The sequence below is a fragment of the Mya arenaria genome, chromosome 16 (assembly GCF_026914265.1).
Source record: "Mya arenaria isolate MELC-2E11 chromosome 16, ASM2691426v1".
In the NCBI taxonomy this organism is placed as follows: domain Eukaryota; kingdom Metazoa; phylum Mollusca; class Bivalvia; order Myida; family Myidae; genus Mya; species Mya arenaria.
Window position 1 is genome coordinate 14,362,889 of NC_069137.1, and position 27,264 is coordinate 14,390,152.

A 27,264-nucleotide genomic window follows, 5' to 3' on the forward strand; every position below is an offset into this window, starting at 1 on the left:
AAATAAACAAAATAACAAGAAAGTTGGTTCATATTTTCACTTGAATTAGAATTGTACTGACCATGGTGTATTTGCAGCATTTCACGGACTCTGGGTCACTCCTTTGTCGCATCAATATCATGTCATGAAACCTTTCGAGCACACGTGTCTTTTGTGAGGGAGATGTTGCACATCTTAAGGAGCACCCTTTAATTTCAATCCCTGGATCTGTCCCTGGAGAATCATGATGAAATGCAACTTCAGTGGAAAACTTACAATAGAAAGGATGCAAGTTTGCCTGTTCAGGTAACTTGTCATGTGGGTCATAAATATTGTAGTTGTAAATACTAAATGCACCGCTGAATTCTGACTTTTAGGTTAATTCTGGAGTGATCTTCCTTGGACTGTTTTTAATATATTGAATTTTACTACTATTCAAATATATAATGTTTCTCCTGCTACAAACCGCGAATACGATTACTTTTTATTTGGCCGTTTTGACTAAGATACATTAGGGCATGGTATTTAGATAAAACAAAACAAAAATGGCGTCCTCCGGCACACCGGAGATAGGAGATTTGCGAAAATTGACCGTTGTGAAGCTCCGTGAACGTCTTTCATCATTTGGGTTGACAACATCAGGTAAATAAGTACTTTTCTTAAGGATAAAGTAAAGTAGTTATTAAAATCTGTCTTTGAAAATGGGTAATTACTTTAAAAACAAGGATTGAATATGCAAAAGGCTGAAACGTTTTCGATCGTTAATATTGCCCTTATTTAATTTAACACGTAATTTTGCTCCACATTATAATCGCTTGATATGTTTTTTTATGTGTATATGATGCATGTTTGCTTCAGTATAAGTACTTGTCCTGTGTAATATTTAGCCTAGCTAATGCTTAGTTATGAAGATTTTTTTATGATAGGTTACACACCACTATTAGTACTTAATTAGGCACAATTATGACTATAATTGCTATCTAATGTGTATATCATGTAATTATATACTAGATCAGTTTATTCTAACGTAAAAATAATTTGGTATTTACTCTTTCCAACACAATGTCACCCTAACCTCTTAAGTTAACAAGACATAATTGTTGTCAAGTACTTTAAATATTGTATAATTTCATGGATATTACAATTCAAAACTTTTTTTCAGGTCTTAAGGCAGATCTTGTGGAACGACTGCACACTTATTATCAAGAGGTATGGCTTAGTAGTTGTATTGAGAATAGATGAAATGGCTTGTTGCATTTTATTTTCAAGAATTTAAGTTTATATTGAGATATTAAAGAATATTTTTTTAACAGACTTAAGTTCATCAATAAGACTTGTTTTTGTTTTTTTTTAAAATTGATCTTCCAAAATAAATGGAAAAGAGTTGTAACAACAACAATTTTATAACAGTTTTTATAAAAAACTAAACTAGCTCCCTGACATTTTGGAGAGGTTGATTTCTCTGGTTTTATTTTTTTCTAGTAAAATCATCTCTTTATAATATTAAGTAATGTGTTTTATTTTCCAGGAAGCTGCAGAGAGCAGTGCACAAGGTACTGCTCTTTAAATTGTATTATTAAACAATAACCATATAACTATTATTAATAATAACTATTAACTGATTCAAATTGTCAATCTCTACAGTTTTTCGCCTGTACATGTATGCAGAGTCATTAATTAAGGGTACAGTACACTCAACGAGTTAGACCCACTTTCCTTTTCCCTCCGCGGATTTTTGCTATCGCGGCCAACACAATGATTTTATCGACTGTCCACGTTTTTCGGAGTTTGAATTTAAGGCCCTCAGAGGGTGATCAGTCGACCGAAGAATAACGAACTCGGCGTTCCTCGGAGGGGTTAACTCCGCGAAACTCGGCGGACACTAGATAAGAATCTACGCTAAAGTTATATTTATTCAATTAAAACTTTCAACCGATTAAGACGGCTCCAGTAAATTGCTATTATTCTTTTTCCTCTGCCCGTTTTGCATGAAGTTAGCTTACCACATGAATGCAGTCATATTTCACTAGTTGCACATGCATCTTATAAACGTGTTTTTGCTAAGACTGATAAACACATTTCTTCCGAGAAATTCTAGGTTACACATTTTCGGAAAATCAGGAGGTCAAACACGCGTTCAAAGTTCACAGCGCATGGGTTTTGAAGGCCTTCTTGCCTCGTTTTCTGTGGAAAATTCCATGAAACGTCATAGCTATTTTTAACCACCAATAATAAATAGTATATTCTACATTGTATTGATCACGCGCTTGACGTCAGAGGTCATGGTTTAGAATCGTGTAAATAGTCTGCTGCTTTATTATGCAATAACTTAGTGGATATACTTTAATGATTCAATGTTTATAATTCAAGACAATATTCAATTGGCGTTTACGAACATAAATACAAATTAAACGTTGGTACATGTAAGAATCTTTTACGCTTAACAATGTGCATAAGCATAAAAATAAGTAACTTCTAAACAAGAATGATTTCTTGCTTATCTGATTAGACTTGTAGTTCCGCTGCGGGGTCATAAAATCGGACGATTCTCAACGCTATCGTTCATATTAAACTCGGCGGTAAGCCAGCCACTCGGAGGAACTCGGGCGGATTTTAGCAAGGGCAACAGTTTTACCCTCTGAGGAAACCCGCGATCATCGACTCTATCCCTCGGAGTGAGCGAGGAAAGTGGGTCTAACTCGTTGAGTGTACTGTAATAGTATTTGTATTGGTCTATGGAGTATGACTTTTATTATTGGGGTATGCACATCTGGAATAAAGTGATTTATCAGAAGCACTGCCACAATCAAATTGATTTAATATCAAAATTTTGTTTTTAAAAGCCTGAACTCATGTTAGATTTCAAACATTGATGTTTGTATACTTAATGTAAAAAAAATGTCAAATGCAATTATAGTATTTCTCAAATTCCACCGACATTTACCTTGGTCAATTTGCAGTCAGACATTATTGATTTTAACAACGTTACATACACAGTTGATTTGAATAGGGTCTGGCCCAGATGACAAATTATGATTTCAGAGTCTGAAATTAGTGTATGCCCTGCTTTTTTCATGCCAGGCACTAGTGTAAAAATCAGGCTTGTTCAGTCAAAAGACTGATTTTAGATGACTATAAATTTCAACAAAAGATGGATAATGGTTGCTGATATGCATAAATTAAATCAAATGGGCCACCAAACTACACCAGGCTAACCACATTATGATGGATAAATGCAAATTAACAATAATGAAACTTATGTATATATAACACCATACTTTTATTATATATAACTATAAATACTATATATATTTGTGATAGAAATATATTGTTGATTTTTTTCTCTCAACTTCAACCCTCAAAATATCATATCACACATTTTAATGTATGTTCTTTAAGATGAAGCTTCTGAGAGCCAACCAGGGCCCCCTTCTCTACTCTCCATACCCACCCAAGAGCCCAAGCGACCCCAACCCCCTGCAACCTCCCCAAAGCAGGACTCTGGCACATGGGCCGCCCCAGGGCATGTGACAAGAACCTCACTTCAGATGAGGCTGCAACAGATGGCTGGCCATCAAGACAATCAGGGTGGCTCCAAACCTGCACAGGCACCCACCACTCAGGCACCTTCACAGGTTTGTTGAAAGAAGAATTTGGAGCAACTTGTCATTTTTATTTGCCTTTTTAGAAATATTTTTAGGCATTGTCATTGTCTCTAACTGCACATGAGTTGTGATAAAACTTTGATGTTGGCCACAGCTTGGATATTTTGCAAAGTCCTTACAGCTTTCAATTTTACCCAATACTCAGGTACTCCAATGAAACTTTTTTGATTCAGCAATGACAATATGCATACAATAACATATATGTGTACCAAGTCACAATCCTCTGACTCAAATATGTCTTCGTTGCAATTTGGTGTTCATTGGTGCTTTTGTTTCATTACAAAATATAAATAAGTCCTTCATTTAACCTTTGTTTTAGCCTCCACCACTGATGTCACAGCCAGTTGCTCCACCCCAGCCCAGAATGCCCAAGCCCCCTGGAGAAGGCCAGATGCGACCAAATCTGGGCCCACCAGGGGAGCCCCAATTCAGACCCCCGGTTCGACAACCAGAACCACCAGGAGAAGGTCCCCAGTTCAGACCACCTCCTCCACAGGCTAGCAGGCCAATGGGTTTTCCTCCATCCCTAGGGGGTATGTCAGTCAGACCCCCAGGGGAAGCTCCATTCAGGCCACCCCATCCCCAGGGGGGTATGTCCTCTGGGCCTCCTGGAGACACACAATACCGTCCCCCACAGCCACCTCAGGGAGTAATGGCTCCTGGACCACCACACATGGGCCAGCCACAGCAGATGCCCCCTCAGCCTCTTATGGGCGGACCACCAGCTCCACAGGTATAACAAGTAGAAATATGAGTAATCAACTTCAAAACCCATAATGGGCTACAAATGAATTAAGTCTATATTTTATTTTACCTTAATTTTGAAGACTTGTCTCCAATGATATGAATTTTGCCTGGGTAAATTCTTTGATAGAAGCCAATGCAAGCCTTTAGGGCTTTACTTTGTAGCATTGTTTTAATAAAAAGGTGTTTTAGATCACAGTTGCTCAGCCTTTAAAATTGTTGATAAGACACAGATACAAATTTCCATACTAAGCAAAATACAATATTTTGACATTTTATAGATGAGCCAAGCTCCACCGCCTCAGCAAATGGTTCAGCCTCCTCAAATGGGACACCCGGGCCAGATGTCCTCTTCCCCAGGGCCCATGGGTCAGATGCCCCAAGGGTCCCACCTGGGTCCCCCTGCCTCCCAGCCCCCTCCCCTCATGCAGCAGCAAGTACAGCCACCAAAACAGGTGAGACCTGGAACCTTAACCATTTGAATTTTGTCTGACCTTTAAAGAAAAAAGTTTTATGCTACTTCTGACTTGAATTATCTCTGTTGTACATCACTTAAACACACTTTTTTCATACAAGCTGACTCAAAAAAAAATAATTAAGAAAATATCTATGACAAATAGATAGTCAATGAAGTAAGAGCAAGCCTGGTTCAGTATCTGTTTTTGACATACATAAATTAGCCTATTTAAATGAATCATAATTATTATCACTAAGGGCATATGTTTTAGTTAAAAATTGCAATTTTTATTTGTTTTGCTAATTCAGATTAACTGGGCCATACCTGACCAATGATACAATCTGTTTTGAAATGGTTAATATTACTGCTAAAAATTATCAATTCAAACAACTGATAGGAAGGTTCAACTGTCTCTAGATCATATTCTTGACACTGTATCAATGCATTTTTCTCTCCGCCCATTGTCCAGACTGGGGATGAGATGCAACAGAAGCGACTGCTGGAGCAGGAACGCCAGAAAGAGAGGCTTGCCATACAGCAACAGGCTCTTCTTATGCAGGTAAGAAATCACGGCTTCCGTTTAAGGAAGTTTGGAAGTTTATTACTCCCTAGAAATGGGTAAAAACTAGGGATGCAAACGAATGGCAAAATAGATATTCGAATATTCGGTAATTCTTTTGATCGAATATTCGATTACCAAAATATATATAAGTAATAGCCAGGTCATTTAAACCCTATTTTTTAGTCGCCAGTACGCCCGGCGAACCCTGATTTTTCCCCCAAATGAGCCTTTGAAATTCTCTTTTTTCAGGAAGAAAAAAACAATCCATTACATTATAAACAGACAAACAACAAAATCGAATAATTCAATTCCGCTTCCTTTTGTAAACAATGTGATATTAGATGGATTCCTAGTCAAACAGTGTTTTGCGCCAATGGAAGGTCTTTCCCTAGGACGATCAGCCTCGTTCTGAGATTGACCTCTAAACTGACTAAATATAAAGTTCTATGGAAAACCCAAACCGACTCGGGAACAAGTAAAATAGTAAAACTAAAACATAAGTGGATTGGACTCATCTACTGTACAACAATAGAGGAAATATATCCTTAAATCCATTTCAAAGCACAAAATTTTTATTGACAGATGGAAACAGTTTAAAGAACATATCATGCAACAACATTATTGAGCACAATTTTACATTATTATGGCATTTATATCATCACCTCGATTTGCGCTATGTTGCACAGCATAATTTGCAGCCAAGACAACACATTAGTGTTCAAGCTGATCCCTAGCTAGTTACTGTAAAAGTAGGGGGACTTTTTATAGTACCCGACAATATGTTCCTATATGACACATGACGCGTTTCTAGTCATCACATTCACACCTCTGGCATTAGGGGCCAATCGTTGTAAAAACAAAATAAACGAGCTTTATAAACAACATCAGTGATGAAGGCAAAATCTGTTTTGTTCTCTTTATTGAACTTTTTTTTGGAATATTCGAATACCGATTTTGACATTCGAATATCAAACATTTGATCGAATATTCGAATATTTGTTTGCATTCCTAGTTAAAACATCCAAAATGAGTCCTTTGGAGTATAAAAACATCTATAAATTTGAAGAAAACTTCCAAAGTTGAAATCTAGCCAGTTCAAAATATCAAAATCTTGTGTCAATGTTACTTCTATTGTCACAATTTCAATCAGTCTTAAACTAAAATGAATTATTCTAAAATAAGTCTGCGAATTTGGCATGTTAAAGTGGAAATAATTTGATTTTTAAGATACTAGTTGAAAAATAGTGCAAAAAGATATTAAACTTTCACATTTCTGTGAAAAACTTCATAGTTCATACTTCCAGTTCTTGGTCTATGGCATATTTGTTTTGAAGAATTGATAGATTTTTAAGCAGACATAATCACATTATTGTCTTAGGTCTTTAGTCTGTGGAAAGGGCAGAGCGAGCAAAGTACTGTAAGTGAGCCTTCCTTAGTTGTTGAGATTTTATATAATATGTTCTGACTTAGATAAGAACATTTTTTTCAGAAGGTGGGAAACCAAATTATGACTTCATATTCTGTTAAGTTGTTAAACTGCAATCCTTAATGATTCAGTTGGGTCCTTATTAGAGGCTGATATAAAGGCTTATTGGTGGTAAATGTAGGTTTTAATCTTAATACAGGAGATCATTTCTTCCCCCAATTTTTTGGATCTACACTGAAAAGTGCATGGAAAATGTTGTTTAATTTGCATAATTCTTTATCCTAACAACAACAGCAGCAACAGGGAGGTGGTCTAGCACCACCAGGGGAGGGACAAGGTGAGGATCTGATGGAGAAAGTCCGCCAACAGCAGGCTTTACTGGAGGAGGAACGACGACGAAGCGAGACTGAGTTACTCCGGCAACAACAGCTCGCCATTATGGAGACGCGGGACAGGGAGGAGAAGGAACAAGCTCGCAGGCGTAAGTTTTAAAAGGGTGTTAATTGTTTTGATTATTTCATCCAAATTTTTTTCGGATGCTGTGAAATGAAGGTCATAAGCTGATCCTAATCTTATATTTCTTGAATTGTTAATATATAACATATTTGGCGATATTCAGGCTTTCAAGCGGGCCCTTATTTTCCTACTATTCCTACTTTTTCCTACTTTTTTGTTAGGCTCCTACTTTTTCTTGAAAAAGCCCTACTATCCCTACTTTTTTGTAAAAATAGGTCGAGAAATAATAGAACAGTTTGAACTAAATGCATTGATTGAAATAATCTAAATATTGATTTTAATAAGAAGCCCTTTCTAGTATTTTTGTAGGATTAGTTTGATGCAGTAGTGCTGCAAGAGGGGTTCTCATGAGGAGAAGGAGGTTCATCTCCTGATCCTATGGCTGAATTCCTCTTGAAGCACTGATTTCTAAGCAAAGATAACTACATGTACATTACAATTGATGAATAGGTTTAGTAGTCATTTATTTGCATCCAAAAAGGTAAGTCAAGAGCCCTTCTTTCCCTACTTTTTGCTCTTAATATCCCTATTTTTCCCTACTTTTTCAAAAAAATCCTCCTACTTTTATCCCTACTTTTTTGTTATTGGTCACATGAAAGCCTGGATAGTATATAATCTGTTTAGTTGTATCATGGTAAATAGTACTATGCTCATCATCATGGTTCATTTTTATCTAAAATATATGTTACTGTGAAGTACATTATTATTATTGTGTAAATGTGTTTGTGTTTCTTGGCCATATAACTGTTTAACCATTTGTAAATGGCCAATGACAAGATACCATTTGCCAATAAAACTTGTTGGTTATGTTATGATTAAAAATAATAATCTTTTATGCAGATTGAGATCAGCTTTTTCACTTATTGCAACATTTAACTTGTCTAATGCATTCTTTAAGGTAAAATCCTTTATTACATTTGTAACAATTTTCAATTACAGCACCTCCGGCCTCTACTGGTTCCAGTATGCCATTCAGCCAGAGCCCTTCTATGATGCATGGTTCCGGTGGTCCCGGACCTCGGGAGCGGCCCTCTAGCGGGATCCCACCCCTCCTGCCACCACAGACTTCTACCAGGTACAATGTGGGTGTGATAAATGGGTTATTGAATAAAATGTTCCATAAATGTCATGTCAAAACTTATTTTCGTTGTGAATTCTCTAATTTGCTACATTTTATCACTATTTTAAGTTTTTCTATCTTTTACATATTTTTGTGTGTAATAAATGGAATAAAGAAGATTGTTTGTATATCTATAATGGTATTTTTCCAAGTCTGAGTCTAGTCTTGCACTTGTTCTCAGCCCCTTATACTGCTTTTTGTATGAATCCCCCAAACTTAAACATACCCCAGCTATTTTTCAGGATTGACAATTATCAGCTGTTGTTCAATAACAATGCAAGGTTCTGTCCATTTGGCAAAATGCTACAAATTTTGTATGGTTGGGGCCATGTGGAAAATTATTTTTGCTTTTGTATAAGTTATACATTAATTGTAACCCAAGTAAATCATTTATTGTCACTATTAAGTAGTATTCTCTGCTGTTGCCTCTCGACTCCAGTCAGCTACCCACTCCTGCAAGTAGTTGCATTAGCTTTATATAGTAACTATCTAGATTGTTTATACAACAAGATGGCTCTGTCATTGCCCCCTCTCCCCCAACTCAAGCCAGTCCCCTTCACCTGCCTACCTAACCTTGGATAGATGACAAAGGCCCCCCAGAGGGAGATCAGGGCATTTCATTTTATAACTAGCTCTCTCTGTTTCTTCAGCAACATTCCCCCACTGTTGCCACCGGACTTAAATGAGCCGCCCCGACCCCCTAGGGGAGATGACAGAGGCCCCCCAGGGGAGATGCGGGAACTTAAGCTGTCAGCAGCCCTGGAGAAGGTACTTGCCTTCAAGGACTTGCGAGCACAGGAAGTGGGCCTCACTGAGGAGGAGATAGAACAGATGAACATGCCTGATAGTGAGTTCTCACTTCTGTAAATTGCTTTTTTACACTTAACTTTTGATGCTTGATTGATTTTGTTTGACCTAGTGCATATCACATTATATTGAATCACTAAGTCCATAATATTACAACTTTTAATGTTCATGTAAAATATCTTATTTATATCGTGTCACTTTATATGTAATTCAGGAAAGGAAGAGGAGGAGGTAGATGATGAGATTGAGATGGTGGAGATGGAGGACCAGGAAGAGGAGGAGCCAGTGCAACAGGAGACAGGCAAGGAGGTGAGTGAGATAAAGGTTATTGGCAAGAACAAACCAGTGCAACAGGAGGCTGGCAAGGAAGTGAGTGGGCAGGAGATTATTTGCAAGGTTGAGCCAGTGCAACAGGAGACAGGAAAGGAGATGAGTGGGCTAGAACTTTTGTTATAATACATTTCAAGTTCCTAAACTGCTGAATATTAGTGTTTAGCCTCATAAGATTATAGTGGTTATAATGTTCAAATAGTTAATCACTTCAATACAATGAAGTATGCACATGTATGACAGTAAATTAAATAAATGTTCATTTTTATATTTTAAGTCCAAAAACAAAAAGCGTAAGAAGAAGAAAAAGAAGTCTCGCAAGAATCGTCATGTTCAGCAAAGCCAGACTTTTGAAACACCAGCTGAGGAATCCGATGTTCAAATTGAGTAAGCTACAATTTTAGACCTGTTTGATATGATGATATTGTCAATGAAATGAAATCAGATTGGTAAGATTAGAAGTGAAAAAGTACCAAGGTTTAGTTTTACTGTACAAGAGATGATATGGCAAAATAACTAGATTACAATCAGCTTGTTGGTGGTGCTTTTCTACAATGACTGATTTATGTTGAAAAGGATGTTAATCCATTCATGTACATACATGTGTGTAAATAACTTAACCATTGTTTCATTGACACTGCAGTACTTTGAAGACAAAAAACAACATCAGTAGGTCAGTAACATTCTTACTCTCTTTCTCACTATACTTTTAAACCCCTTGTAGGTACGTTCCTGAACAACCAGATTTGGACCCCATGGACCCCAACTACTTTTATTTCAGCAAGACATTTGAGGCATTCAAGGTAAGTTATTTGAGTTGAAATTGCAATGATAAATTATGTTCACATATGTTATGCACATTATGTTATGTATTGGGACGATAAATTGAATTTTATTGTATGGCAATGAATAGTGCTCCAGCTAGGTCTAGTGAGGGGCACCCTGTTGCAGGAGGGGCACCCTGTCAATTTTCAGAAATAAGTAAAAGAATAATAAATATACAAAATTTTGACACTTAAGTTTAGTTTACAGCTAAGGTATTCACAACAATATAAGTATTGAAAGTAGTTACAAGACATTCATAATAAGAATTGAAGATTGGCCCTCGAAAGTGCCCCATTAATGCTCATTTAATGCAGATCAAAAGTGCCCTTTTTGACCTAATATCCTGCCCTTTTCAAATCCTGGCTGGAACACTGTAGTGAACAATCACGTTCAGTTCTTAGTTTATGAACAATCTCATCAAGTCCTATTTGTTTACCTGTAAGTTCTATTGCAAATGTATTTAATTGTTTTTTCCAATACACAGTCATTAACTTTTTCTTACACAGATCAAAGATGAGACTAAAGATCAGCCCAAGGCCATGGACACTCAGCCTGAGAAGCCCGCAGAGCCAGCCAAGAAAGTCCATGATCCTGATGCTGATGATGACTCAGATGAAGACATGGTGGGTGTTGAAAAGGAAATTGGTGGAGTCAATAAGAATAATTTCTTCTGGTTAAAGGGACTAGACACTAGATGATCCAAAAATTGGCAAATACAGTATTTCCTAAAAACAAGCCTAGAATAGTCAATGCGAGCTAGTTTAAGGTCGATAATACATCACTTTACATGGTTTAAATAATGAAGGTAACAATCATGTTGCTGTCTGAACTGTGTTTCCCCATTTAAAAAAGCGCATAAAGGTTTCCCAGTTTAAATCATATCTGTTTATGAGTATAGGTAAATATACCAACACTATTTTTAAACTTACTGGAAATTATGTGGTAGACTACCATGGTAAATTTCAAATTTAAAAATGGGGAAAAACTGCAAAAGATACATGTGTCAAAAGCAATGTGATACATAAGTAAGATTCAATGCGTTATACACAACAATGTCAGTTGTATGTAAGTTTTTACTTTTTTTCTTGCAATTGCATTATCTGGTTTCTAGCTCGTAAAGGTAGAATGTACCAATATCTTCTACAGTTATGGCGTCTGGCATTAACTCCACAATATACTATTCGTATTGTCTTTTGTACGAATAAAATTACTTTGGGTATTGTGATAACAGTTTGGTGGCGATGGCTCATTTTTGAGTAAAAACTTACCATAACTTTGCCATAAGAAATTTGAGTGAAACTTGGCGCTCATGTTGCCAGTGACAATACTCGTGTGTACAACGAGGCTCATAACTTTGGCTTTAATAGTTTTTGAATTATGTCCCTTTTGCGGAAAAATGTATAGATGTGTTGCTCTGCAGGTATCTTGTTTAAGATATAAAGGAATTTTAACGTTTTGTGAGCACAGATGATAAACTGGTATTTTTGAACCTCAAAGGGAAAAGGAGTTGTCATTTTTCCAGATTTTGACAGAATATTGTTTTTAGTTAAGATCATGTGTATGTTTATACAGACAAAGCTTGTCTGCAAATTGGTTAACTGTTCATTTGCCCAAAAGGCTAACATTGTATTCCGACTCTTGGTAGTAAACCCAGCAAAATAACGTAAGATGCTTTCTGACTAGGCAGTATCTACAAAAATGTTTTCTTTAAGGATGAGAAAAACACAGATGACCGCCCAAAATTGTCAAAGAAGAAGCTTAAGAAGTTGACTAGACTCAGTGTAGCCCAGTTGAAACAGCTTGTCACCCGGCCTGATGTGGTTGAGATGCACGACGTTAATGCACAGGTACGTACATGTAGATGATTACTATTTATTACGTCCTTTTGCCCAAAATGGAATGGTAGTGACTTATATAACTTTCGTGTGGCTCTTATATTTGTCTGGTCAATTATCTGTCTGGTAGATTATTATTCAATTGTGTCTTCTGTAAATCATGGCAGACACATAGTAATTATTTTGTCTGGCGGCGTGGTCAGGGGCTTTGTCTGTGTCCCACTTTCATTTCCAGTTGATAGCTTTAGAATGACTTGTTGAAAAGTCTTAAAATTTTGTATGCACATTGGTATTCTTCATTAGATGACCACTATTAATTTTGGGGTCAAAGGTCAAGGTTATGGTGACTTACTACACAAAGTGTTTTGAGCTTTTGCCAGACAACACATCTGATTCTTGGTATTCTTGTTTAAAGTTTATAATACATCACTGAAACAACTGGTTTACTTTTCATCATGATTAATATTTATGTAAAAAACTGTTGTTTTGTTTTAAGGATTGCTTTTCTTTTGGAAGAAGTTTAAATGCTTATCAAGAGGGAAATGGTCCTTTGGGGCCGTTTGAGTGAAGGATTATAATCAAAACTTCAGTTGTCTTAAATCTTCTTAAACTTAAATGTTAGCTAAACTTCAATTCACACAAAAATATAATGAAAGTATGGTACTAAGATAATTTCAATTTAGACTTAAAATCTAGAAATCCCTTAAAAAACTAGTTAAGTAATATTCTTTATTTATTACAGGACCCCAAATTTTTGGTGCACCTGAAGGCATATCGTAATTCTGTTGCTGTTCCCCGTCACTGGTGCTTCAAGCGCAAGTACCTGGCTGGAAAACGAGGTATCGAGAAGGCGCCATTTGAACTTCCAGAGTTCATCCAGGCTACAGGCATCACTGAGATGAGGGCTGCTCTTGCTGAAAAGGTTTGTTTGCCAAGTATATGTAATGCTTTTCAATTTCATTATCCTTATGCTTGCTAAATAGCCATATACATTAAGTTATCATGCATCTAAAACTTGATTGGCATTTATTTATAACAATTTCACTTTTGTATGTTTTAAGTGTAATATTATTATATAGTCATTACACATATTCTGATGCAACACCATTGTTATATATCTAGACCGTAACTTCATTTCGCCCTGCTAATTTAGAGTAAGACTTTACATTGAGAAATAAATAAAATCTTAATTTTGACGGATGAATATGTCATGTGATGAAATGATTCTTACATTCGCTGCCTTTTAATAGTTTAAGTTTTATGAATCAAATTACAGAAAGGTTATAAAGCTCACTAAAGGCCAAAGGCTTGCTTTAAAACTTTTTCCTAACTCGTTTCATAATTCTTTTGTATTAAATGTCAACACATGTAAGAGCACATACTTACACAATGAATTATTTTTAAAAAATATTCTTAAGAAAAATCTTTATGTAAACTTTTATTGTACCTAACTTCGGTCTTCCTTTCCAGCTGTTTTCTTTCCAAACCAAACTAAAAACAAATCAAACTGAATTCTATTTGTGTACTGTCTTCAGGAGGACCAAAAGAATCTGAAGTCAAAAATGCGGGAAAAGGTTCGACCAAAGATGGGCAAAATTGACATTGACTACCAGAAACTGCACGACGCCTTTTTCCGTTGGCAAACCAAACCCAAGATGAGCATTCATGGGGATCTCTACTATGAGGTATGGGGAGGGCGGAGTTTGGCAGCGGGGCTTAATATTTTGTATAATACTGGTACCAATAGAACAATAATAATTTATCTGACAAAAAAAACAATAAATTCTGTATATCTTTTGAATCACTTCTTCCTAAGTAATTCAATTTATCAGTTTTTGGCATGTTAACATATTGATTACATGTGTCATTCTTGCTAGGGGCTATAACCCATCAATAAATCAACTTACAAATTAGACTAAATGTTTGATTGGTTGACCAACTGACAAGTTCCTTCCTTCGTTATCTATGATATAATGCTATGTCCATAACATGCTTTGTGCTCTTTAATGGTTTTCCACTTTGTCCGTTAAAGCCAACCTTGTGTTTATCAATAGGGGAATAATTATTGCTCCAGGGATATAAATACCAACAACTGTAAATGTGGCAGATCTGTGGTCTATTTGTAACACACTTAACTGTCAATATAGGGGTCACAGGTTTCGATTCCCTGCTGCACCACTTAAAAATAAAGTATGTACTATCTATGGGAGGGATGTTTAATGGGGGTCCCTTGTGACAGTGCTATACACTGGTGCACATTAAAGAACCAACTTAGCTCTAACAAGGGTTATATTCTGTCTGTGCTTCAGGAACCTTATTGACTGAAGACGAGTATAAATAAGCTTACATGCACGTTGGGAAGCAGGAAGAAAATCTCCTCATAGTCACGAGTTGAATTGTTTGTGCTTGTTCTAAGAAAAGAGCACCCAAGTACAAATGACTTGTTAATTTAAACCATGATATTTTAATTTGTTTTTTTTTACAGGGTAAAGAGTTTGAGACCAGACTGAAGGAAAAAAAGCCTGGCAACTTGTCTGATGATCTTAAAACAGCCCTTGGAATGCCCATCGGCCCAGTGAGTGGTCTTTTGCTTGTCAAATAAAAATGAATTTTAAATGTTAACTTATTCTCAATAAATGACTATCTGATATATGCAGTTCTTAACCACACACGTGCAATGACATCATTTAAATGTTATATAATCCAATCGTGTGTAATTTCAGCAATCAGAGAAGATTCCTCCGCCCTGGTTAATTGCCATGCAGAGATATGGCCCTCCACCATCTTATCCCAACCTTAAAATTCCTGGTCTCAACGCCCCTATACCGGAGGTAAGAAATTGTTTCTCAACATGGGAGTGTGATCGTGTGGTTTTTAGGTGCAACGTTAATGACTTTTATCTTTACTTAAAAACATGTAAAGAACATGTATTCGCATATCTGTGTTTTTCATATGGGGAATAAAATGCTGTTACCGAAGTGGACGGGTATTTTTTAACTGAAGTTGTCTATTGTCTATTTCTTTAAATTTGAATAGGAAAATAAAAAGAAAAATGTGTAAATATGTACTTGAAATAAAATCAACAAAATAAAGTATTCAGATATTATCAAGTTATTATATCACATGACCAAGGATATATTTAGCTTAGTAAAATGAGAAATTAAAGATGTTTGATGAATGTGTGACATGGTCCCAACATAATTGTAACTATTTCTAATTCTTTTTTATTATAATTATCTATTATCACTATCTGGTATATTTGTACAGCAACAGAATAATTTTATGTGTTACAAAATTTAATTTCTGTGCCTATTTAAATATTTTAATCTCTTCTCAACTTGTACAATACGGTATGTAAATATTATGCAATGCTATAGGATTTGGGCATCACAAAGAGACTCATAGCAATAAAATGTTTGTTGATAGCATGCTATTTTTTTCTATTTAAAAATAATCTACCATTTCCAGGCTTGTTCGTTTGGCTACCATGCGGGTGGGTGGGGTAAACCGCCTGTTGACGAGACTGGAAAACCACTGTACGGAGATGTGTTTGGTACAAAAAGTGCCGAGTTTGAGGTAATTGGTTGGTGTGGTGTTATCAAGTGTGCTGCGTTTACTTATGACAGAGCTTGCACTTTTTTCATTCATAGAAACCTTTAATTAGTGCTTTCATTAGGATCTGGCACTGTTAAGCATTTAATGAATGATGTTATCATAAAAAATATTGTTGGAGATAATTGTTAACTACTTTCATTACAAATGTATTGAATATGTCCACAGGTGTTATTTGTCTTATTATGTTATTACGTTTCACAGTCATTAGAAAATAAAGTCTTTAAACTAAACTAAATTAGTTCTGGTTATATTTACGCAGACGCAAGTCAAGGAGGATGACATAGATCAGAGCCATTGGGGCGAGCTGGAGTCAGAGTCCGAAAGTGAAGAAGAAAGTGAAGAAGAGTCCGAGGAGGAGGGTCCTGATGATACAGGCCTGGTCACTCCCGCTGAGGGGTAAGTTGGGTACAGGGCGAGGGTGGGGGTAACGGTCAGAGCATGAGAGAGTAAGGAAAGGTCAGAAAAGGGGCCCCTGATGATACAGGCCTTCTTACCCATTGGGTACAGGGTGAGGGTGGGGGCTAGGGTCAGAGTAAGAGAGAGTTAGGAAAAGACAGAAAAGGGGATCAGATGATACAGGCCTGCTCACCTATTGGGTACAGGGCAAGGGTGAGGGTTAGGGTTAGGGTCAGTGTATGATAGAGTGAGGAAAAGTCAGAACAGGGGGACCCAATGAGACTGGTTTGGTGAAGACTTGGGGTTAAGTAGATACTTATTAGGGTAGGGATGGGGATCAGGGGATCAGGACTGCCTATAATGCTAAGATGTAAAATGGGTTTGAGAAATAGTTACAAAACAACAGCTAATGTGAAATGATAATTGTTTCCTTTTTCAGGCTGGTAACCCCAAGCGGAATGACGTCAGTCCCTGCTGGTATGGAGACCCCAGACATGATTGAGCTTCGTAAGAAGCGGATTGAGGATGCCATGGATCAGGGTGGAGAAACTCCAGCCCTCTACCAGGTTATCCCTGAGAAGAAAACTAGTGTTGGAGGGGCCATGATGGGATCCGCACATGTTTATGATGTGACTGCGGTGAGTTTGAATGAACTAGATTTTTCGGGGTTCCGAAGTTAGCGGTTGTCAAGGAAACAAAATATGGGTAGAAATGAACAGAAACTCATCTTGAGAGACTTTTATATCTTGCTGATACATATTTTACAGAGTGATGACATAAAGAGACAGTTGTAGTTTAAAAACATTCTTTAAGACTCTATTTAATTGTGTTTAAAAATTCATTTCATTAGGCAATTTAAACACTTTTAAACTAACTTCTATGTACCAGAAGCTGGAAAAAAAGGAGCTAAGTAAGGGTATCAAGGTGATCTTTAACTATGAGTACCTTGACCTTGACCTTGCAGCTATTTAATTTCACAAATGATTTTTTTTCTTACAGGTCCCTGTGGGCGCCAAGAAACCTGGAGAAAAAGGGCCAACAGAAGGAATTGAGGTGGCCTTGAATCCTGAGGAGCTTGACCTTGACACAGCAGCCATGCAGGCCAAGTACGACCAGACACTCAAGGAACAACAGTCACATCTGGAGAAAGAGGACCTCAGTGATATGGTTGCAGAACATGCCGCAAAACAGAAGGTAGGGGATGCTGGTTTTTGCAATGTAGTACAATTATGTAACAATGTATGCATTTTTAGGAAATTTATTTAAAATCCTTTTTAGACGTTCTGTGGTTTTCATTTGTTTAATCAACTCTAATACAATGGTAACTCCTCATAACAATTACTATTTTTACTAATATTATTATTACTATTTACATTTTCTATTTTCTATTTCTGTAGTTATTTAGGAACTGAAATGTTTTATTGCATGCACAGTTACTTTATTCTGCTAGTATATGAACAATATTCAACAATAATTTTCTCAAAAAAATAATAATTAAATAACAGGAATTTATGTAATATTTCAATCCTAATATTAATACTGTCATTTTCTGTTTTTCAGAAAAGGAAGAAAAAACAAGAAGAAAGTGGAAAAGCCGCGAAAAAATACAAGGAGTTTAAATTCTAGTGTTCATTTACCGGTATCAGTGACATTGCAAATTTACAATGTATGTGGTATAAAAGTATCAATACAAGGAAATGTTTGTTTCATAGTGGTCATCCAATTATGTATGTTCATTCTCTGTGTCATAGGAAACTCCTTATCATTACCACATAGGAAACTCTTAATCATTTCCTCATCGAAAATTCAATTCTTTGTCAATAATTTCACACTTGTATGATTATTACAGGTTTATTCATTTTTCGCTGATGCAGGAACTGTCTACATTCAGTTGGGAAATATTTTGTGGTGGTACAAAGTGTTATGAAATAATGAAAATCATTTATTGAAATTAAGGATGAAATTTAGAAATAATATAGTTATTAATAGAACTGCTTTGACCATGTTTGTTGATAAAAAAACAACATAAAATTTCCTGAGTATGCAGTTTTTTAAAATCATTTTTTTTCTCGCTGATGAAATAAATAATTTCATAAGCATTTTGTTTTTGTTGATGAATCCGTTGCTACATAAGATAAGGTCACTGGTAATAAATTTATTTATTAGCATTTATGGTCAATTGATAAACTTTAAGAGTCAACCTTTTACAGTCAACGTCGCTGTATTCGAAAATATTGTATCCACTTATTGATGGTCTTGTTTCTGATTCATGCATTTGTGTAAAGTTATATTAATAAGTACGCATATTTACTGAATCAAAGTTTATTATGCTTTCATTTAAAAGAGTGGGAGAAGTGTATAGAGTTGGTTTTGTCCATCTGTCCATCCACCATTCTCTAGAATGTTTGAGTGGCACATACTGCCCATATAGCCTTACCTAACCTCTTGAAACAAAATAAAAATGTTTATCGGCATGTGCAAATGCAAACCTGCAACCAATTGTATAAAGCTGGATAATTCCTAGGTTTGGTTACAGTTAGCCTAAGTGTATTTTGATTGGTCATTAGTGAATGTGGTGGTTTTGCTTCGCTTTAAATATAGCGGGGAGTGGGCCTAACTTTGGGTCCCTGGGGTGCTGGGGCATTTGGCGGGGATTTTACCATCTGTTTGTCCTCGCAGGGCGGGGATTTTAGCCGGGGTTGGCTGGAGCGAAAGTCGAAGTCCCCGCTACCTGGGGGGGGGGCGTGGTTACAATTGACTGGTGCATAACTTCTGTAAGTTATATGCAATCGGCTGCTGGGGTTTTAGGATCAGATTTTGCCTTATAAGATGAAAGTCATGATATAGGACTTACACTATTGTAGAACGCATATCTTTAAAGAATAATGGCCTGATCTACTGATCTAACTTCACAGGAACATTCAGTATGTAAAAAAATGCTTTTGTTTGACAGGTTATGCATTCAGAGTTATGGCCCTTAGCCTAGGAAAAAATAAGAGTGCTAATTATATTTCAAGTGTAAAAATACATATGTACAACCCATTATGTACATTTCAAAGGATTGACATTGTAAAAAGGTGTGGTCAACATTTTTTACAAAGTAATGAAATTGTATTGGCATTCATTCTAAGATTGTTTTGGAAACAACTTGTATTTATTTCAAAGGGAAGAACACACTAGTTTCATCACTACATATAAGTGTCCGTGTACAAACATTATTTTAGTAAAACGAATGCAATGAGTTTCATGCATTTTGATGTTTAAAAAATGCTTTTGAAAAGAAAATGCCATTGTCAGTCAAAGTTCCGACCTGCAGATTTTGATTTTTACAAATAATTTTGTTATTAGAAATCCTGTTTGATGTTGATCTTATAATAACATAACTACATTCATTTATTCAAATACACTTGTAATACTTGATATTTTTTTCCGCATATCAGAACACACTCTACAACCTTTCATAAATCATATTTGCAATACAATGTAGTTCCGATTTTTCGTGGTTAATATATTTCTTTACAATTCTTTTTATTCAAACAATGTTGCCAAAAGGAAGCAATTATGACAGCCAGCGTTTCAGTCCTTGAGAGAACAACCTTATGAAACAAAAAAAACACAAAACTACTTTATTTGTTTTATTTTACATCCGAGATAACAAGATCATATGGACAACGAATAATCAAACTTTTGTTTTAATCTGTCCCCTCACATTTTGAAATAATTAATTTAAAGTGAGTGTCACTGTATAAACGACGATAATAAATGAACATGGCCTTATACAATAATGACCGGAGTCTAAGCAAAACTGCTTTTGCTGGCGTTTGAACAGTCTGGAGTTTAGATGTGTACTGATAAAATTTACAATGTAGGAACACTGTTTTCAATGCTAAAACCTGTTGTTGTTTTTGGAACTTGTTCTGCAAATTTCATCGTACGTGCTGCAATAAAAGCGGTTTTGCTCAGACTTTCTTGCAAAATCACCGTGATGTCACCATTTTCCAATACGACAACGCACGGTCCCGTTCAGCCCCACTCACTACTGACTCTATGACACGTCAGAACATCAATGTTCTGCCCTGACCTGCCTTCTCTACGGTCATCAGTCCCATTGAACATCTTTGGAACCAGCTTGGACGTCAGGTACACTGTGGACGTCACGTTATCAACAACAAGGCCGAGCTTCCGCATGCAATGTCTAATTCGTAGTATGATACGCTGATGACATGCTGTCCTGGATGCTAATGGCGGGCATACTAGATATTGAGTTTATGAATTTCAATTCAACGGTTTACCCCCGAAGTCTTAGGCGGCACAATAATTATCAAATTACCAACAAATCATCATTTGGCAAGTGTTACATTTCAGAATAGCATAAACATCATTTTACTCTAGGTTTTCTAATGGAACTTCACATCAACGTCAAATTAGGATAAGAATGTTCTGTGGTGCGTTTTCATTGACCACGAGTATACTTAAATGATGTTCTGCTAATTGAGCGCAATTTTACCGCCATCTAGTTCATCGATAAATTTACAATTTTATTATTTCATGATACCATCCGATTCGGAATTATGAACAAAACAAATTATAGGTTTATTTTCTCAATGTATACCGTACAGTAGTGTTAATGTTTAAAAAATATGGGTTTTATGCGGAGAAGTAGGAAACTTTGCTACCTCTATTAATATAAAAGGGGAGTAACTTTAAAAGGAAATGATATAGAAAGTAAAGTTTCCTACAAAAATACCACCGCGCCACAGCATTGGGCAATGAACTTTTTATTGTTATGTTTGTTTTGGACACTTAAGTTTCCTCAATTTCTGAAGCCAATTTTATTAAACATACATGTAATTGATTATATGAAACTATACATTATGCATTTTGGTTCATCAGCTTAGACGCTTTTGTCCTTTGAAATCGAAACTGAAAGTAGATTTGCCGCCGTTTCGAAGTCCCGCTTAAATATTAATACATAAATATCCTCTGTCAGCTTTCTGACATAATATATGATATATCAATTGTTTTTGATTGCACTCCAGTGAGAGTAAAATGACTTACAAATAAAAAACAGGTTTCAACTAGATTGTTTTCCAATTTACATACTGGGCAATCATCTGCGGCAGTTCAAGCTTTTACTGTCGCACGTGCAATTCTAAATTTGAAAAGTTGCTTAGCATTCACTTGTGTTCTATCAGGAAGCATTTCATGTAAAATGGACACATTGTAGCGCTCAAGATCCATGACATGGTCGGGCAGACATGTAATTAAGGTGGGGGGTACGTGTTTGGAACACCAGAACGCTCAAATAAACTGGCTTAATGAACCAGTCTATTGTAACCGCGACCCCCCCCCCACCACCAGGTCCGGGGTATACCGGGAATAGCCGAGGAAATGGGCCGTTTTTAACTTTAAGGTGGCCCCGAAGTCAGCGGGGAATGGGCCTTACTTAAGGTCCCTTGGGTGCGCGGGCATTTGGTGGGGATTTTAGTCGGGGTTGGCTGGACCGAAAGTCAAAATCCCCGTCATTCCCCGGACCTGGGGGCCGTTGTTACAATTGATTGGTGCATAACAGCATATTATCTGAGAAAATCATGCCATGATGGCGGATCGACCAACCTACGAGGCAGAGGAACACGTTCATGTTGCTCACGGCTCTGACGTTCCAAATTATTTACCGGGACCGCAGACGCCGACTTTTCACGCCTCCATGCTTCATCGAATGTCTCCGAGAAGCCTATAATTATTATTATTGAAATTAACTTAAGTGTTGATAAAGATTGATGAGACGTAAATAAACTATAAAGTATAGTGGCATGGATAAAACTAACACAGGTCAGGAAAAAAACAGGTGCCATTTAAGCGAAGCTTCACTTATTCTGCAAGAATTACAATTTCCTCAACTGATTTTTGATAGAGAGAAAAGAGTAATGTCACCTAGACTAAAAATAAAATACAGAAATTGAAGATTGTTTAGAATGAAGACCAATTAATTTCCAAGATTTCATTCTTAAAAAAAAACAAAAAACATAAAATATTACCACTTACAGTGAAATATGGGAAAGATTCTTCATCTGACTCTAATTTTTCTCCTGGATATGTTGTTGGCGTTTCGGCGACTGATGTGACCGTGATGAATAGCATTTTCAATATGGAAATCACTAGGATTTAGTTTATTTGATCATTCAAAAAGTCATTTACCATGTCATGTGTGTCAATTCTGTGTGATTCCTTTAATCGAATTGATGAGCAAGTTCCGCATGCGCTCTCTTGTTTCTAGATCGACGATCTTATATGTAAACGACTGGATCCTTTCATCTTGTTCATCAACTCCTTGCCCATTCCCATGGTACTGACCGTTTCTGAAAGGTCATTGGCACTGCTCTGCGACTGCTCCCACGTCTGTTTCATAATGTCACATTGATGGGGTATTTTCTATATTAGTATTCATGTTCTCAGAGCAGCCCAGGCCTATTGCAACAGTTGAATGTCTATTCTCCCACCCCAGATCCAAATATTTATCTTGCCCACGGGCAAAGATAAAAAAGTACTCGTATGTATAAATGAATTAAATACATTTTTACTATATTTTGTTTGACTGATGTCGGAGAAAAACATCTACCATGACCGCTTGTATAAGATACGTTCATCCCAACCCTCGCAAAGGATGTTAGATGTGGAATCCCAGAAAACCTTATTTCTGCAAAACTGGCCCATCACGCTCGGGTTGGCTAAATCTAACTCTCGGTCATGGAAGACATATATATACCCTGGTTACAGTTTTCCATACATCTTCACCGGCGGGGCCGGCCGGAGTTCGCGATCATCGTTTTCCAGCTCAAAACAAATCTTCATTCTAAAACTCATGCGAGTCATTTAACAAAAAAAGACTTCTGCTACACCCGAAATTTTTAATCATGATGCATTTCATTCAATCCAATATGAAACCGATGGATACTCAAGTTTAATTCCGTTTGGTGCGAACTAAAGTAAAATTGTTTTTTTCTAGTGAATAATAAAAAGGTTGCCTTTCTGCAAAGGAATAATTCATTTAAGTAAAAGATTCAAAGTGACTCGAATCATTTATATATGGGCCACATAAAATAAAATTCGATATGGAAGCTCTTTGATACCTTTCTTTCGAAAGAACATCATTTGTTTTGTCAACGCAAAAAAAATACTTAATGATTAAATTACATGTATTTATATTGGAAACAAGTGGCTTTGCCGGTATGAGGTGTGAAAAATTGTTTGAAGATTAAATTACTTTCCTCCAAAGTGTTTTAAACACAATCTGATGTTTTGTTAAATACGGATTTATTTCATGGTAAAATGGAAAAAGTGTAGAACACTGCCATTATGTTCCTTTCAAAAAAAAAAATGTTTTTTTTTCTTCCTGCATTTTATTTCTTTTTTAATATGATACCAGACAATAGTCATTATGGCATGACAAATTGGGTAAGCATGTTCAATATATGCTGTTTCCTTAAAGCTGCACTCTCAAAGATTGAAAGTTTTGACCTTTGTTTTAATGTTTGTCTCAGAATCAGCTTATATTGGCATCAATGTATTAAATTTAGTCATATAAGATATTTCACTTTGGAACAGGTTTCAATTGCTTGGAAAACTGCCTCTTAAAGCGTTAGTAGCACTATTAGCCATAAAACATTATTTTTCGAAGATTTTTTTAATGATATGATTTTTTGTCAGCAGTCTTATATAACTGGTTTCCAGACATCTGCTCAACAAATTGCTTATTCCTTAAGAATATATCCCATATTTCACCTGAATTGGCAATTTTTCAGGTAGTGTATGTTTTGAAAATATTTATTTTTTTCATTCCAATCTTTATCTTTATTTTTAAACTAAATGACATTACTCTTTCTTCCATAATAAAAATCAGTTAAGAAAATTGTCAATCTGACGGAATAGGTGGGAATTGGAATTCAAATGCTCAGCTCTAATTAATACAGCACCTGTCCGTTTATATGCTCCGTTGAGGCATGGACGTGAGAAGTCGGTGCCTACTGTTTTGGAAAATAGTATGGGACGTCAGAGCTATGAGCAACATGTAAGTGTTCCTCGTCGTAATAATGTTTTCGTAGATTATATATTCCGTTCAGCCAGTATACTAGAACGTTCTCGTGTTCGAGAATTTAAATACATGTAATACTTCCTTATAGAATTTCAAGTGAATGCTCAGTAGCTTTTAAAATTCAGAAATGCACGTGCAATAGCAACGACTAGCAAGAGCTATCAGATGTTTAGAAGGCGGGCAAGTCAAGCCAGGAGTCCCGATGTGGAGATTAAAAAACAATCTAAATGAAAACGTGTCTTTCTAAAATAGTATGCATTTGTAAGTTATGTAAATTTACATTTTTACTTTCTCCGAGCAGTTGATATATCCTATACTATGGCAAAAAGATGACATAGGAAATTTAATTATTTACATAAGCGGGACTTCCGGACACGCCTGAAAATCCACTTTCAGTTTCGATATCAATGGACAAAATTTAGGTCACCATTTAACAGTGGGTTTCTTACATAAACATAAAAAACGTCTTAGCTGAATACAAACGTACACTGAATAGTAAACTATTATTGATACAAGTCATTTTGTATAATATAAAGCAAACGATGGCTACGAAAATTGAAAAAAAATAGGAAAATAATAGATGTACACAGTATTAAAATAGCTCATTGGCCAATATGCTGTGACGTAGCGGTGTATTTATAGGTTACTTTCCTTACTACTTCATTTCCTCTTACAACTCTTAGTTACTCCCTTAACTATGGGAAATACCAAAACGCGGCAAAATAAAATCTCAATCATATTTCTTAACATTCATACTACGGTTTACATTGAGAATATTAACCAACATTTGTTTTGTTCAGAATGCCGAATCGAATGGTATGTTATAATAAAACTTTTATTAATAAATGAATAAATAAATAAATAAATAAATAAATAAATAAATAAATAAATAAATAAATAAATAAATAAATAAATAAATAAATAAATAAATAAATTTTCATATGAATGAATGAATGAATGAATGAATGAATGAATTGAATGAATTAATGAATAACATTGTTGTTTGAATTATTTATCAATATTTCTCCTACAGGAATCGCGTGAAATTCCTAGTGAATCATTGTCAGAGGATCGAAGCTTTGTACCGCTCCTAGGCGTGTCCCACACCGTCTATTTCAAAGCTCTTTTTCGTCTGGTTAACGAATGGCTAAGTGGAAAAGTTGGTTCAGGCGTTAGGCTGGACAAGAAGCAAGAGGACACCATACGAGAATATGTTGCCGACACGTATAAGCCGGTGGCGCTAACAGCCACGGATCCGACCGATGAAAAAATCGCGACAACATACGATGCACTCAGGCGCTGGAATGTGCCGCTAATACTCGACAAGGCAACATCTCATCGGTACTGGATAAGGCGGTGCTATGAACTTTGTGTTGCGGTCGGTGTGGAATTTTCGGAGCAGATGGAGAACCGTATCAGAATACATGATCTAAGTAAATATAGCGATAAAGAACTATTAGGCTATGCAGTGATGTTTGGGCGAGGTGGATACAGACAAATTGACGATGAACGGGAGAAACACGAGTGGGAATTGGCGCTTGAGCATCATTACTGTAGCAATACTCATCACCCCGAATATTTCTTTCCTAAAGACGCGGACGGTAGGCGGGGCAAGTCCCCGTCAATGATGGATGCAGATCCAGCAAACGGGGAGACGAATCTGGCTGAGAGTATCATAGACATGTTGGCAGCTCATGGTGAAAGAACTCTGGATAAAGATACAGACGTTTCTGTTCGGAAAATGTTTTGCATGGATGAAAAGTTCTTCAACAGGTATGCTGAGAGCGACGGGGCTTACGTGAAAGCTAGAATGCAAGATTGGTTGAAGCTTATAGAGACATTTTTGTCCACCGAGGGAAATGAACGGAAACTGGACGGCTGGTTCGACGGAAGACGTGTGGTGTTTTAAGCTACATCCGTCAGGAAAATCAAACACGGGTTCTATGGTTGTGTAAATGACTCTGGGATGGTGATACCAATGTGTTATTGTTGATATATGTCATGTTTTTATTCGTAATTTTACAATGTATGCGGTTTCTTTTGGCCTGTTTTTATATTCAATTGACACTGTTTATTTTCATGCAATCAAATTTTTGAATGTCTTGAATCTGGGTTTAAGATTCAGATTCAGAACTGCTGATTATTTAAATGTTTTGGAAAATAGTTGATGTAGTTTTCTTGAAAAAAAATGTTATTCAATGGTAAAACCTGTCATCTGGAATATGTTCAGCAAAATTCACCATACATTCTGCAGTACAATTAACAATGAAAATAAGATTTTGAATTTCTGAGTCTTTAGTCTGAAACTCAGACTTAGTTCATTATTGAATAGGGTTCTGGCCCTGATTTTTTAAAGGTTAATCGGCTTAATAAACTGATTTCAATAAGCTAAAAATTTACACTTAAAGTCTAATTTTTTTCTTAAAGATAAAATTTAACGCAAATTATAGAAAAACCAAAATAGTGAGCTTAGCTTAATCCTGTTATATAACACACTTAAGAAGTTTCGAGAAATTTGGGCATGTTTATTTTGTATCCTCGTTTAAACATTGACATTCAATTTAAAGACAATATTTCAAAATGAAAGGAACAGATTTTAAAACATTTCAAAATTTAATATTAAATAAGAGTATGATTGTACATATGATCTTGTTTCCATGGTTGTATAATTGAACTGTAATAGTTATAAAAAAAAACAAAAACGTTTAACAAATAATTGTTTTGTTTTCTTGTGTCGCTTTCATGACGTTGTTCCTATAATTTCCCAAGTTCTGAAGCCTCGGTTGTCAAACTTGCTTCTTTTTGACAACATCGTTTGTAAAAAGGGACTTAAAAACAAATGTATTAACTATTACAAAAGTTAAAACTATTACACATATGATTTACGAAAGGTTG

General features: G+C 36.1%; 2 protein-coding genes across 2 annotated transcripts; both read left to right on the forward strand.

The window, feature by feature from the left end:
• The first annotated feature begins 493 nt into the window (after positions 1-493).
• On the forward strand, positions 494-18,374 carry LOC128222569 (splicing factor 3B subunit 2-like). The gene is made up of 24 exons (XM_052931646.1): positions 494-621; positions 1,142-1,188; positions 1,508-1,532; positions 3,379-3,614; positions 3,964-4,377; positions 4,670-4,843; positions 5,315-5,404; positions 7,128-7,314; positions 8,289-8,424; positions 9,120-9,316; positions 9,491-9,585; positions 9,884-9,993; positions 10,331-10,409; positions 10,938-11,054; positions 12,144-12,278; positions 13,009-13,188; positions 13,802-13,951; positions 14,752-14,841; positions 14,990-15,097; positions 15,735-15,842; positions 16,141-16,277; positions 16,717-16,915; positions 17,277-17,471; positions 17,838-18,374. The coding sequence occupies exons 1-24, from the start codon at positions 525-527 to the stop codon at positions 17,901-17,903; spliced, it is 3,372 nt and encodes a 1,123-aa protein (XP_052787606.1). The 5' UTR covers positions 494-524; the 3' UTR covers positions 17,904-18,374.
• A 6,693-nt stretch (positions 18,375-25,067) lies between these two features.
• On the forward strand, positions 25,068-27,066 carry LOC128222445 (uncharacterized). Its single transcript, XM_052931452.1, has 2 exons — positions 25,068-25,185; positions 25,403-27,066. The coding sequence occupies exons 1-2, from the start codon at positions 25,171-25,173 to the stop codon at positions 26,276-26,278; spliced, it is 891 nt and encodes a 296-aa protein (XP_052787412.1). The 5' UTR covers positions 25,068-25,170; the 3' UTR covers positions 26,279-27,066.
• The last annotated feature ends 198 nt before the right edge of the window (positions 27,067-27,264 follow it).

What these genes read in the sequence shown, in the direction of transcription:
- LOC128222569 (XM_052931646.1), top strand. Translation starts at nt 525, where the DNA reads ATGGCGTCCTCCGGCACACCGGAGATAGGAGATTTGCGAAAATTGACC. An exon ending in GGGCTGCTCTTGCTGAAAAG is followed by an intron (nt 13,189 to 13,801) that starts GTTTGTTTGCCA and finishes TACTGTCTTCAG; the next exon opens with GAGGACCAAAAGAATCTGAA. An exon ending in AACATGCCGCAAAACAGAAG is followed by an intron (nt 17,472 to 17,837) that starts GTAGGGGATGCT and finishes TCTGTTTTTCAG; the next exon opens with AAAAGGAAGAAAAAACAAGA.